Source organism: Clupea harengus, chromosome 10 (assembly GCF_900700415.2).
Source record: "Clupea harengus chromosome 10, Ch_v2.0.2, whole genome shotgun sequence".
In the NCBI taxonomy this organism is placed as follows: domain Eukaryota; kingdom Metazoa; phylum Chordata; class Actinopteri; order Clupeiformes; family Clupeidae; genus Clupea; species Clupea harengus.
Genome location: NC_045161.1, coordinates 5,171,347 through 5,184,466, shown reverse-complemented (window position 1 = coordinate 5,184,466; position 13,120 = coordinate 5,171,347). Strand labels below are relative to the sequence as shown.

Sequence of the window (13,120 nt, the reverse complement as noted above, 5' to 3'; positions counted from 1 at the left end):
TCTTAATTTTGCACCTTGGCCTCTAACTATGGACTTGGACTCTACTAAGCTTGATATAACCGGTAGAGTTTCACTATATTAGGGATGTATTACATCTGATGAAATATTTTTGATTTCCCACAAACGTAATGAGTTCCTGCAAACATAATAATTATTCCATTTGTGGTAGCCAACAATTACGTTATGGTGGGTTTGTTATGTTTAAAACACGAAGATGTGTACTATGTTTGTAGTTTACGGCGTTTATAGGAAGTTATAACACTTGTGGGTGTAACACTCATAGTTCTCTCTGACCTTACTTATCTGGGTGAGACATTGAAAAATGGAGTTGTGACATGAAAGTTGGTCTTTTTGTCCATATCCGCAGGAGAAGATGACAATGTTGGTACTCTAGTCCCTGATAATGAGGACAAGATGGGTCAAGCATCTGATGGGTTTTCCCACCACCTAGTGGCCGAGAGAGGGATAAACAGAACCTCTGTTGCTCCGTGTAAGACGTTCATCCTTTACCTCCTGTCCCCTCCTTCCTTTGTACTATTTTTGCTGCAGTTACATTAATCACCATTTCCTTACACAGGGGACATGCACGTTAGTTGCTTAAAAACATTACAAACTGCCCGCATATGCCAGAGTCAGATTCAGAGACATGTGTTTATAATCAAGCACTGTTTTTTCAAGGAAGTGCATTTCTGATGTAAAAATGTACTAAATTTAGGCTATATGAGGATTATATTTCAAGCACAACAGAGACTATGGCTACAAGCACATAAACAATACTGAACACGTTTGAATACTCCCACTTATCAGCGATTTGGAACTTCCTTGATATGCCTACAATGCAAAGCCCTGTTAGGCCTTTTGGAGCATCTGCACTATGTCAACACTGAGCTGCGAACAAAGTGCCTGGAACACAAACCTCATATTCCTGGATTCATTTCCGTTTTATTTTAATGTGACACAGATGGAGTACAGTTCAATCTGCTTCTTCTTTGGGTTAGAAAGTCATCCAGTGGAGCTTGAGTTAATGACTTACTGCTCTCTGCTCAGAGCAGACGCCTAAGAGGGCTCCTACTTTCTACATTATCTTGACATTGTTGCGTGTTCTGGGTTCCCAACTGAAAAAAAAAAACGATGTAATGGAAACTCTACACTCATTTAAATGCCCTCAACGCTTCTGCCCTACAGCATAGCTGCACGCTGCAGCACCATCCCTGTGTGGGGTTTTCTCTCTCCCCCGGGAAGGAAGCATCCCGCCTCTGCTGCATGCGTGCCCCACATTCGTTGAGCAACTTCATGACTTATTGAGATTAGGCCAGCTGTCTGTTGGAAGACGGCCTATTATGAGGCTTTTAAGGACAGCCCTAGAGTGCCGGGTACCGGCGGAGGCCACCAGGGTTGCCTGACTCCTCTGCTGACCCACTGCCCTCCATTTAAACTCTCTGGCTTCACTGCACTGATGTCAGTATGGGTGTTTATTTCCGTTTTGACACAATTTGGAGTGACAGACGAACATGGCACACGAAACTGGAAGTGTTTTTCTAGTTAATTAGCATTCATGTTGAAAATAGAATTAAATGATGCATCCTGGGAATTTGAAGAGTCTTATTAACGCTGTCAAATGTACATCAATCCAATGTCAATAGAGTTTGAAACGAAACCATGTAGAACTATATGAAAGCGAACAGTATGTACTGAGCACTGTACCGAGTTGGATGATTACAAATGTCCTTAAATTAATTGGATGATTGTACACAGTTACTGAGATGTGGCCAGTGTAAAAAAAAACACGACTTTTGGTGTCTCCCAGTTTCTCAGAACACTTAATGGCAGTGCCAGCTTTAACCAGTGTCACAATTGTACTAGATAATTGTAAATATGAGCACTTAATCATTGGATATTGCACTTATGCAGTGCAAGACAGACACATTTCTGAAGAAAATCATGTAAAGGACAATAAGGCACAGTGTTAGCAGTTAACATCCATAAGAACTGTCACACAATCATATTGACCTGACATGAAACATTTGAGACACATGTGCTGAATAGCAAAGAGCGGTAACCCGTTTAAAACACAGCTAGACTACAGTACTACACAGCTATAATTCAAAGTCTAAACACCAACAGCACAGTCAGAGCAGACTAATAAAATGAACAAAGTTAGAGACAAAATTGTGCCTCAAAACAGTCTTACCAGCAAAGACAGTCTTTCTGAAGATTGTTTCAATGACAAATACAACTATTCAGCAACGCTATCTGTTATAACAGCTCCTTTGTCTCTCAGATAGTATATCCAATCAACCAATATGAAGCCAGGTTTTAATGGCTTGCATAAATGGGTGTTGAAAGTACTGAAAGTTGTGCTTAAAGTAACACTAAAGACTAAGGTCAAAGACTAGTGTGCTAACTACCTAAAAGGTATGCAAAATCCTTGCAAACCTCATAACAACACAGCTGGCACTAATAAATGCCTGCTAACATGCTTATGATATAGTTCAGTGTCATTCTGTAAAATCTTTTCTTGCATTTTGGTGGAATGATGCGACACAAACCACGGAACTACATAGTGCAGAGCCTGGCAATAGCTGCAAAATGAATTTGAAGATGATACCAAAACTAATTGTCAACAAAAACATACCTCAGAAAGTCCTAAGTTCCTGCACAGTGTTGCTTTAAGTGAAAGTAAAGATACTCTAACAGAATGAAATGTCTCAACCTCTAAATCCACTTGGAGTACATACAAACATGCTTAAAAGGTAAATAAATGATGACACTGGCCAACTAGAATTCATTCATAATTTCTAGTAACATCAAAAAACGTACCTTGTACAAAATGTTGTCTGATTTCACAGTCAGTCAGTGAATGTTGTTTTGTGGCAGAAATACTTTGCTTTGTCTCAGTGTATGAAAGCAATAACTTGATAACTTGAGTAATGAGTACAATAACTTAAAATACAAAATAATCCAGTAAAGTACAAATGGTCAACATGAATATTTAAGTGCAGTGACTAAATATGGGTTCTCAATCGATTAACACCCTTAACACGATCATACAGAATAGAATAGCACAGCAAAGCTGACACATACAGTAGAGCGGCATAGTTAGAGAAAGCACTTATTTTGCATTGAACAGAAACAGAATAAAGACAGGCATACAATAAGCCACCAGCAATCCCCAAGAATAGAGGAAAGTCAAAAAAGCAGGCTTGGATTTCAGACCACGTACCACAAGCACAAGCTGTTCGATGTGAATTTCATTCCCTCTAGTTAGCAGATGGTTTTGGACTCTCTCACACACTGCACCTCCATCACTTTGGTGCCTGTCTCACTGCTGCGCTCGCCTTCTTTTGCCAGGAGGATGAGATAGTGCTCCTGTGATTCATATACTTGACTATACATGGGATGCATGCCAAAGATATTTTTCTGTGGGTCTTATTTAATTAAGAACATGTTAAATTAATTTCTGTCTTTATGGTTGACTTTTCAAGTATAGGTGACTGTATTTGAGGATATAAAAAGCTGTCTATAACGCATACAAATAGCTAACTGCTAAATGTTAATAGTTTTAAAAAATGTGGTTCCCAGATGCACAGTTAGAAACGTTCTGTTTGTGCAGTGGTGATTATACAGCCCTGAGATTTACACTGTAGACAGCTAATAACAGTGCAATCACACAGGCTCCCATCTAGGAGCAATGTGTATCTTAACACTACTTTAGTTCCAGAACAAGTATCATGGCCCTTTTTCACAGAAGGCTAAACACCACTTGGCTATGTTCATGCTACCACAAAGTTAGCAGGGAAGACCAAGGCCGGCACCTGCAATGGCAATGATTAGAAGAACTAAAACCATGACAAGCATCATCTTGGACAAATGCTTTCTTCGTGGACAGGTGTTTCAGTAGGTCTTGAGAGCAATGCATGTGTTACAGGGGTAGTGGTTGTTAATAGAATACAAACAGAGCTGGAAACACAAAAGCCACAAGTGATAAAAGACCAATGCCTGCGACATCTACCACTTCTGAAGGAGTGCAATACACGGCTCTATACAAAGGCTACATCACACGCAAACTCACTTGCAAGCAGAAGTTCAAGTTGGGATGCAGGGCTTATTAAAGAGTATGTATTTTTTAAACGTGTCACTTGAGGGTCTGAGAAGCTGTTCTTAGAGGAGCATCCTACAAGATGGCAGCAGGCATTCTCCCAGTACAAGCATGGAGATTGGTATAGCTAAAATGTTCCAAGTCGGAATAGAGCTTAAGTTTGCAGGTGTACTTGTGATGACAAGTCATCTGAAACGTTGTGGTGTGCTGGTTACTGGGTAACAGGGACAGCCCAGTATATGTTGGTGGCTTGTGTTTACCTTGTAGACATGCAAAGGATAGATGACACATCGAGGGGGCACTTGGAAAGAGTTGCCATTGGTAACAATGTACATGTGATATGTGATATGATATGTCTGATAAGATTCAGCCAACCCAGAGACAGGATTCTGAAGAACTGTGTATGTTTTTGCACTATGTGTGTATAGTACAGTATAGTATTTGATAATGCTTTGAATTAATCTCATTGGTGTGTTAGAGTGTAGACCTATGGGTTTAATGGCTTTATGTGCCATGCCAAGGAAGAGTTTGCATTTCAGAGTTTGAGGTTTTTTTTAGACCTCGACAGAGACATTCATAGATGTTTGAGTTTTGTACAGATTGTGGTGAAATTCTGTTTGCATTCACTTTTGAAAATAGGTGTCTTTTCAGGTAACATTCGCATTGTTGGCCACTAGCTGGTGGTATTAGGCTTGCATTTTCAACGTATCATATCTGACAGTAAGGAATGACTTCGAAGACACCATTCTCAAAGGACAGAGTTAACGTAATTGTCTGCGTATGTGGTATGATAAAAGCAGTATCGCATATTCGAGAACAAAAATATTGATGTTCATGTATTACCACACACCCTAATATAACCTAAAGTAGGCTAGTTTGCTTTTCAGTCCGTCCAAACTGCCGTCATTTAAACCTTGGGCCACTACTGTAAATACTAGTAGCCTACAAGTCGACAAGGACACTGTTAAATTCGGGGACAAACCCACAAAAACCACCATGTCGAAAATTGATTATTTCACACCTACCACTAGGCGACATTGTGCTGTCTTCAGAATCAGAGGTTCAAAAGCAGAATGAATTGTTTTTTCCCTCCTACAAACCAGTGATGTCGCTGTGTTCCAATGAAAACAGGTGGAATTCCCAGATTCGACCAATGACGCTCTCTTCCTTCCAGTCTGTGCCCAGGAGTAGACTATGCTTGCCCAGTCATGGCGCTGCTGTGAAGTTCGACACGGATGAGTGTGGAAACCGAAATTTTCTTTCTTTAACTGATTTCATAAGAAACCTCTTAAAGCCACACTGGTACAGACGAGTGCTGTCTCAATAGATAGTTAGTTCAGCGATTAAGGACTATTTTTGTTATGGCTCTTTGAGCAGGATATCACACAACGATCGTGAATACTTGGGAGAGGAAACGGTACAAAGTTGCTTTTCCTAGCTCCATGCAGGATGTTACAATTGTGACCTTACGAGCAAGCAGCGGGATGGACAACGGGAGTTAGAACGAAGACTTGAGGGATTGTTTTTGTTTTTTGTTGGTCTTGTGTAACTGTTTTAGTATTGCATTTAGCCTGTTTTGGCGCTTTCCATACGACCATCATGCCAGCGAAAACAAAGTATAATTTGGTTGATGATGGCCATGATTTACGGATTCCTTTACACAACGAAGAAGCCTTTCAACATGGGATCAATTTTGAGGCAAAGGTAAGTAGCGGAAAGTAGGTAGGGTCGACTAGGCTATGTCACAGTGGATTACAAGCGGGTGAAGTTATCGTAACGTGAAGTGTGATTTAGCATACTTTCATTTTGTGTTAAATGTAGTCCTGCGTTGTTTACAAACACAGTTTTAGGTTGGCTTTAAGACGAAATGCAAAGTTGAGGCTTCACCAGGGCTAATTTTCTTGCTATTGGCTGTAACTTACTTTGGTGTTGACAAGGTAGCCTATTGTTTAAAATGATGAGAATAGCTAATGTAATATAACTCTCTCTCTGCTTTCTTTCATTATTAGTATATCGGTAGTCTGGATGTGTCGCGACCGAACAGCAGAGTGGAGATAGTTGCTGCAATGAGGAGAATACGGGTGAGTATTCATTCTCTCCTTCTGCTGAAGCAGCCTTGTGCACGTTGTGGTTGTTTTGTGTCAACACAGACCTAGATCCTAATACAGAAAGTAAGAACTGGTGTGAACGTCTCTGTATGGGTGGTCCTGCCCCGAGGCGAGAATTGATCTGTGAAACACGTCGGGGGATTAATTTGTAAAACACTTCCAGATATAGTTCAATCTGAATGGGATATTTGTTTCAAAATGAATTTGTAACCGTATCAACACAATAACCAAAATGATCAAGAGTATGGTGACACTTTGAAACTTAGCAGTAACGTTTTAAGAATGTAGTCTCTTTTGGCTCCGATGTGATGACTCATTTGTGCTCTTGTTAACTGACCCCAAATAATTGCCATAGGTACGTTTTGACAGAAATATAGAGCTCAATTTGACAGTTTAAAAAAAAAAAAATCAGGAGGTTGGCTTCAATTCGACATCACCTTCTTTCAGTATTATTATGCAAGCATTTATTCATGTTGATGAGAAACAAAACTCTGCACATTTGCCAGGATATCGATCAACTATAATCTTCGTGATCTCAATCTTATTTAGTGTTGGACTGCTAGTTGGTTAGTGTTGGACTGGCAGTTTACATCACGGTATTATCTGATTGGTTTTATTATTGTTTAAGGGCCATATCAGTACATGCAGCTTTAAAAAAATGTGTAATGTCAACCATATGCCCAGACAGCCTCAGTTCCGCACACCTTTGCATTTCTGTTACACTATCACACGCTAGGTACAAATTATCCTATTAACCTTTTCAATGTGCTGGACCCCCTGCCAACACATGCTAGCGGTTTGTGGCAAAGGGACAACCATTGTCCATGTTGCATATATTTTAGTGGTAGGTGATTGTCAGTTATTGAGCTCCAGAATTTTACAGTGTCACATGAAAACATATCTGATGTGATGCTTGACCTCAGAAAAGATTTTTTTTGCTGGTTATTTTAATTCATCATTGTCACTTTTCCCTTTTAGCCATTGAGTAGAATTCATGACCTTCCCAATTAGAGGTTAAATACTGTGACAGATTTGGGCCTATTTTCTATGTAATTAGAGGTGCATTACCTGACAGAGGTATTTAAATATATAATACATGTTTAAATATTAAAACATGATTTATATCTTTGTTTTTGGCACAATCATCTGGATTTTGTATGGTAGTATCAAGACCCTTGGCTGTTTCAGGTCTTTCATGATTAGTCACCCTCCACCGTCCCACGCGTGACCCAGGAGAGCTTGCTCAGGCCTCAGCTTGTGTCTTTGTAGCGCGAGGCCCAGCTCCCTTGAATCATCTTTGTTCACAGACAACTATCGAGACTCTCTCTCCCTCCCTCCCTCCCTCCCTCCCTCTTTCCTTCTTCTGTTTCAGTGATGTTGGGTTGGGCTTTCCTTTTCTTTTGCTCTACAATGCCCTGTGGCCTTTGAAAAGATTGTCCAGCATACACTCCAGGTTCTTAGAGCTGCTGACCAACTCCTCATCTGAGATGAGTTTTCTTTGAGCAACCTCTTTGAAGGAACAATCTTTCACAGAGAGGATTGGGAGCAGCTGCTGTCGACACTGATGTTTTCTGAAACAATGCTGGTGCCTCATCTGAGGCATTCCACTGTGAGCTGCCAGTACTACGCTGAAGCAAGTCTGACTAATCATTGAAGTTAAACCTCATTATTGGTTATGCACGAGGAAGAAATTACCCTGCTCATTATTGTGTGTCGAGATACACCTGTCATGTATATTGTAGTGAAATTCAGTGCTGGTAAATTAATTCACAAGGGTCTAGGTGTAGAATTTTTTGAATCCATCCTGCTATAAAAAAAAAGCAAATGCTGTTTTCATTTGGAAATGAGCATTTTAACAACTGACGAAAAGAGAACATATTAAAAATGAAGACCTACAAAAAACTCCTCATTTGCCTGTGTATTCACGGGTTGGTGAAACGGGTGCGGACATCCTTGGGACAGTCTCTGTATTTGCTGTGATGATCTGGAGTAATAAGATTACGTTTGACTTGTAAAACTTTTAATGTTAAATATCACTTTCATGTTGTAGCTAACCGTACTAGACTACTTGGCACCTACCCTGGGCAAGCCCCCCTCCCCCCTCCTCCCCATGGCATCTTAAATGTGCTGGCTTCAGCTCCTACTTTCCTTCCAGGATTTTCCAGTTCACCTTTTGTAATCCTTTTGTGGCAAAATAACTGCGCCCCATTAATTCAGGCAGTACTTGGTTTGTGCTAAGAGCCTGTGTTTGTTGGCCTGCTGGGGTGGCTGTGATGCATGGCTCCAATTTATTTGATCACAAAGTCTAATTAAAGCTGGCTTGTTTATACTGACAGGCCTGATTGACACGTACAAGGTTCAGCTTTGGACAAGGGCCAGAAGAAGTAGTCCATGCATCATGCAAGTCTCCAAGAAGGATGGTGTGCCCAAACCTCATACGTTCTATTTGAGACAGCAGTACACAGCAGCGAGCAGAGAAAACCCAGCACAGACTGTGCAGACACATGCAGTTGCCCCATTTAAGGCTTGCAGACAGGTTTATGCAGCCCAGCACGCCTTCGTCTCCATGATGCTTCTGTATTATTTGTGACCATGTTTAGTTTGACATGCTAAGCAGATGCCAACTCTGGCTGCATAAAAATGACAAGGGCCTAGACAGAAGTACCTCCCAGCCAATTGCTCTTAAATGTCAAAGTAGCTTGGTAACCTGGCTGTAAGTGCTCATATGACTTTACTCCCTGCGGTGAAGGAACACGTCTCACCTGAAATTCCCAGCAAAATAAAAACTTAAAGTGTGTTTAATGGTGAAATTAGATTATTATCAAATTGTATTATCAAGTAATTATAGTATTTATATAACATGTTTTTAATATATACCAGAAGACAAAGCTGACTTCATATGTATGCAACAAGTAAGAATACACTATTTACTTCATTGGGGGAGGAGCTTGAAAATCAACTACACAATTGTTCCGATCAAATATAGGAGTTTTAGTGAAATTGTGACATTAATCCTGAAGGTTTGTGTAATAACAGTCACTGCCTGGTGTTTAGAGGCTAAAGCTTTTGCTAATAACCTCTTTTGGGGTTCTACACATAATCAGGCCCTAAATTCATTAGCAGTATATTGGAGGCTGTGAAACCACCCTGTCAATGGCCAGAGGTTAATATTTAACATGCTCTGTTTATCCAAACACTGCCTGTGGTTACCACTTGAATTGCACAGCCTGAATAAATAATTTCTGAATCCACGTCTCTCTTAACAAAAGACAACCAAGCCTTTAGCTTAATTTGTTCCATTTGACATTTTCTCGAGGTTGTGTATTTCTCGCTCAATATTTTTCTCACCAAGGAAGGAAAACAGGGGCTTACTTTTTCTGCTCTCCATGCTCCAAGCTGTAAGTACGTGAAGTGTGTTTTAGACTGGCCCTTGCCTTTTAGTGCTGTCAGTTCCCCGCATGCTTGTACTCCTCTATTCTCTTTCTTCAGTGCTCCTAGGAGACTCAAATGAGGGACTCTTGCATGTGACTATGCCCTCTCTACTGCACTGCCAGGGTGCAGGACAAATAGAGCCAAAGCGCAGTCCAGCCTCTTCCCCTGTTTGCAATCTTAACTGGAATCTGCTCATAACCCCAGGACTATACCCCCTTTTCCCCTGGGGTCTCTTTGCTCTTCTGTCTGGTAAAGCCATTTCCACTCAATGGGTTGATCCAGCGGCGGTTGATTTATGGATTTTACTTCTCAGAAAACATCCCTTTTGACAGGCCAAGCTGTAACTAATGGAGATGCTGCCCTAATTTGATCCAGCTTTTTAATTAACGTCTGCTTCAGCGTGGTAATATAACTCATTCTCTGCTCTCTTCCCCACTGGGATGTGTGAAATAACCCAGAGATAAATATCCACGAGTCAGGCCCCAGGCGTATCCAGCTTTATGGAAGGAGAGAGAGGGTAATAATGCCCTTCTAGCCAAGATATCACTTAATTAATGAAAAGGGTACAAATGCTCTCTTAAACCCTGGTAAGATATGGTCGCTTAATTGGAACACATTCAGCTACTCTGAAACCTCAAAAGTGCAGAAATGTTGGCATGCCTCTGTTCTCACATGAAAGGCAGTATTACATTTGCTTTGTTTGGGGGGGGGGGGAATGAGTGGGTTATTTTTACATTTAATCTTGTTCTTGTTCTTCAAGATGAATGAAAAGATTCATTTTTTTCTCCTACCAGTAATGAAGTGAAAATAGGTGCCACTACCGTCAAACCATTCTTCATCAACAATTTGAAAATGTGTGCAAATTCCAGACACTACCCTAGTGCCTGAAAAAAAGTAATTCCCAAGTTTGGGATGTTTGTGGACTTAACCTGTTTCCTGTTTCTGTGTCCTTTATGGGTGGACGATGTGTTTTTATCATGATATTTTTAACTGTATGGACGGTATCAGCATTATATCACAGTATTGATCATGTAAAGTTATGCATGCCATGTTATCTTTCCAGTAGCAAAAGCACCAAAATGATTAACTTCAAAAATAAAAAAGAAACATTGCAAAGAGTAAAAATATCAAGAAAACTATTTTTTAATTAACATAAAGCGTTTCTTTCAACGAACAGTTACAATAAAACAATAATCATGATGTGGCCCCTAATTACTGGCACAGTTTACTCAGTATGACTGCAATATCAAAAAGCAGGAAGCTAAAACGTAATGAAAAGTCATCAAAATAGCCATTAGCCCACATCAGCCTGTTGACTACAATACAATTATAATACCAAAAATACCGCCCACCCCTGGTGTCTTTAAGCATGATGTGAGGTATCAGTTACTGTGACCCCATTAACAACTTACAACATTTTGTCAATTAGTTTGAAGTTGCAGTCTATACATTTTGGGGAGCTGTTGAACAAAAGTTGCTTTCCACCCAGCTGTCATGCTGCTGATAGCATATTTTTGCCTCTACAGTCTGGCTGCTGTTGATGAAGAAATCCGCTTTTCTATCTCCTAAAACATGACATGACAGGAGAATAGCTGTCAATAAAAGTCCTATCTTGAGGAGAATCAAATCAAACTTCCCGGAGAGCCCACCCTTGGTGAAAACTGAAATCTTATCAAACCGGCAGCTTGGACAAGCTGACCGCTGGCATCGCCCAAACTGGTGCCCGGCACGCACTTAATGGGGTGACATGGCTCCAGCGGAGGGAGAAATCCCATGGGCATACTTAACTGGCAGGTCTCAACAGGGTGGAGAGGGAAGTAACAAAATAGCGTGAAGAAAATGAGCCAGGCTCTATGATATTAATCATCCTGTTGGTGCGTTATGTAAGGTGTTTTCAGCTTTCAGCCACATTTGTCTTTTATTTGTTGGTGTGATTGTGATTAGCTCTGTCATCATATACCAACCACGCCTGTTACGCTTTCTTACCCTGTGCAAACATCAAGGCAGTTTTAGCAGTCATGTGTAAAACATTGGAGAGCTCAGAGGTAGACATCATCACTTTGAAGTAATGGAGGCAATTAAAAGGTCCCCCAGAATGCATCACAATCTCCTTGCATGGATGCCTGCCACCTTAAAACAAGCTGCGCCCTCGGTTCAGTGGCTCGAAGTCACTCTGGCAGTGTCTCCTTCCACTGTAAGAAATGTGAACTGAATTTCCCTTCCTTACGTTTAGCTTTGAGGTTGTGTGAAATTGCAAGACATGGATTGCAACTGGCTGTGCCTCACTTGCATTGAATGATGGATAAGATGTTCCTTTTCTTCAGTGGAGTTCACTCTCTTCTCTCTGTTATGGTATTGGGTTATTGATCCCCATAAGCCATAGCAGATGGGTTATTTATAAATGTCCGCTGGGCATGGCAGTCATTCAGGAAGGACTCTTCTCTGCTTCTTAGCACCCGACTTACAGTTCAGTGTATGAAAAAATGTGTTCTAACAAGTCTGCTATGTGCCTATAACATAGTGATTGTGTTGTAATTGATACTATTGGTAAAAAAAAGTATCCAAAAATGGCAATCCAAACTGCCGGCATGAAGTTGAGTGATAGTCAATTCACTCAATGAATGTGGATTAGTGTGGTCTGCAGGCTGTTGTGTTACAGTATTTGTATGATGTGTAATCTACTGAAGCTCTCCTGTCTGTCCCTCGTCTCACACATTTGCTCATATACTCCATTTTCCATACTCTATTTCTTTGTCTTGCACACTTATGTTACACTTACATTCTCCCTCATCATTTCTTTTCTTGTTTTAAATTCTTCATCAGTCGTTGTCTTCATATCCTACTGTTTCTCACTTGAAAATCCCTCTACCACGACTGTAGTGTATGCCATGAAAACCAAGTACAACTGAGCATGGATATCTTTCACTCTTGTCTCCTGGTCATAAGATTATATGTTGGGTTGGGAGGCTGTGATTTATATTGCTCTCAAATTGGCCAGACGAGTCTGACCGTCCTTTCTGAAGGTATTCCGAATGATAGGTTGTACAAGTCACTCTCGGAATCAGAACTGACTGAAATTGCTGCCCGCCTCTGCAGCGGCAGAAGATGTAATGTGGTATAATGAGGGGGCTGAGAATTGGAGAGCACCTCTGATTTGTTGTGAAAAGCTTGGCGATCCCTTTGCTCAAGAATGACGGACTGTCATTTCCTATCCAAATCCACCGCTAATTTTCAGAGTTAACCAGTGATTGCTATTGACAAGCAGCCCCAGAGGCTACTTCACGGGCAGTTTCCTCATATGATTTTGAGATAAATATGACATTTAGAGTGTGTTACTGGATGTAATTGGAGCTTTCATCCAAACTACAGGCGGAGCGATGTTGAAATGAATGGACACACATACGGTTTGTACGGAATAAATGGTCTACCATAACATTTGAACCCAGAGGGGTGTGTATTTTGAAGCTCGTCTTCCCTGTAG

At 40.7% G+C, this 13,120-nt stretch overlaps 1 protein-coding gene across 2 annotated transcripts in view; it reads left to right on the top strand.

Moving 5' to 3' along the window:
* The first annotated feature begins 5,196 nt into the window (after positions 1 to 5,196).
* nos1apa (nitric oxide synthase 1 (neuronal) adaptor protein a) overlaps positions 5,197 to 13,120 on the top strand; it is a 95,855-nt gene continuing 87,931 nt past the window's right edge. Inside the window, exons 1-2 of one of the 2 annotated variants that reach the window (XM_031575087.2) lie at positions 5,197 to 5,803; positions 6,109 to 6,180. In XM_031575087.2, coding sequence (XP_031430947.1) covers positions 5,699 to 5,803; positions 6,109 to 6,180 — 177 coding nt within the window. In that variant the 5' untranslated portion in view covers positions 5,197 to 5,698. The remainder of the gene's footprint in view (positions 5,804 to 6,108; positions 6,181 to 13,120) is intronic. The other variant, XM_031575088.2, reaches the window with a different exon arrangement.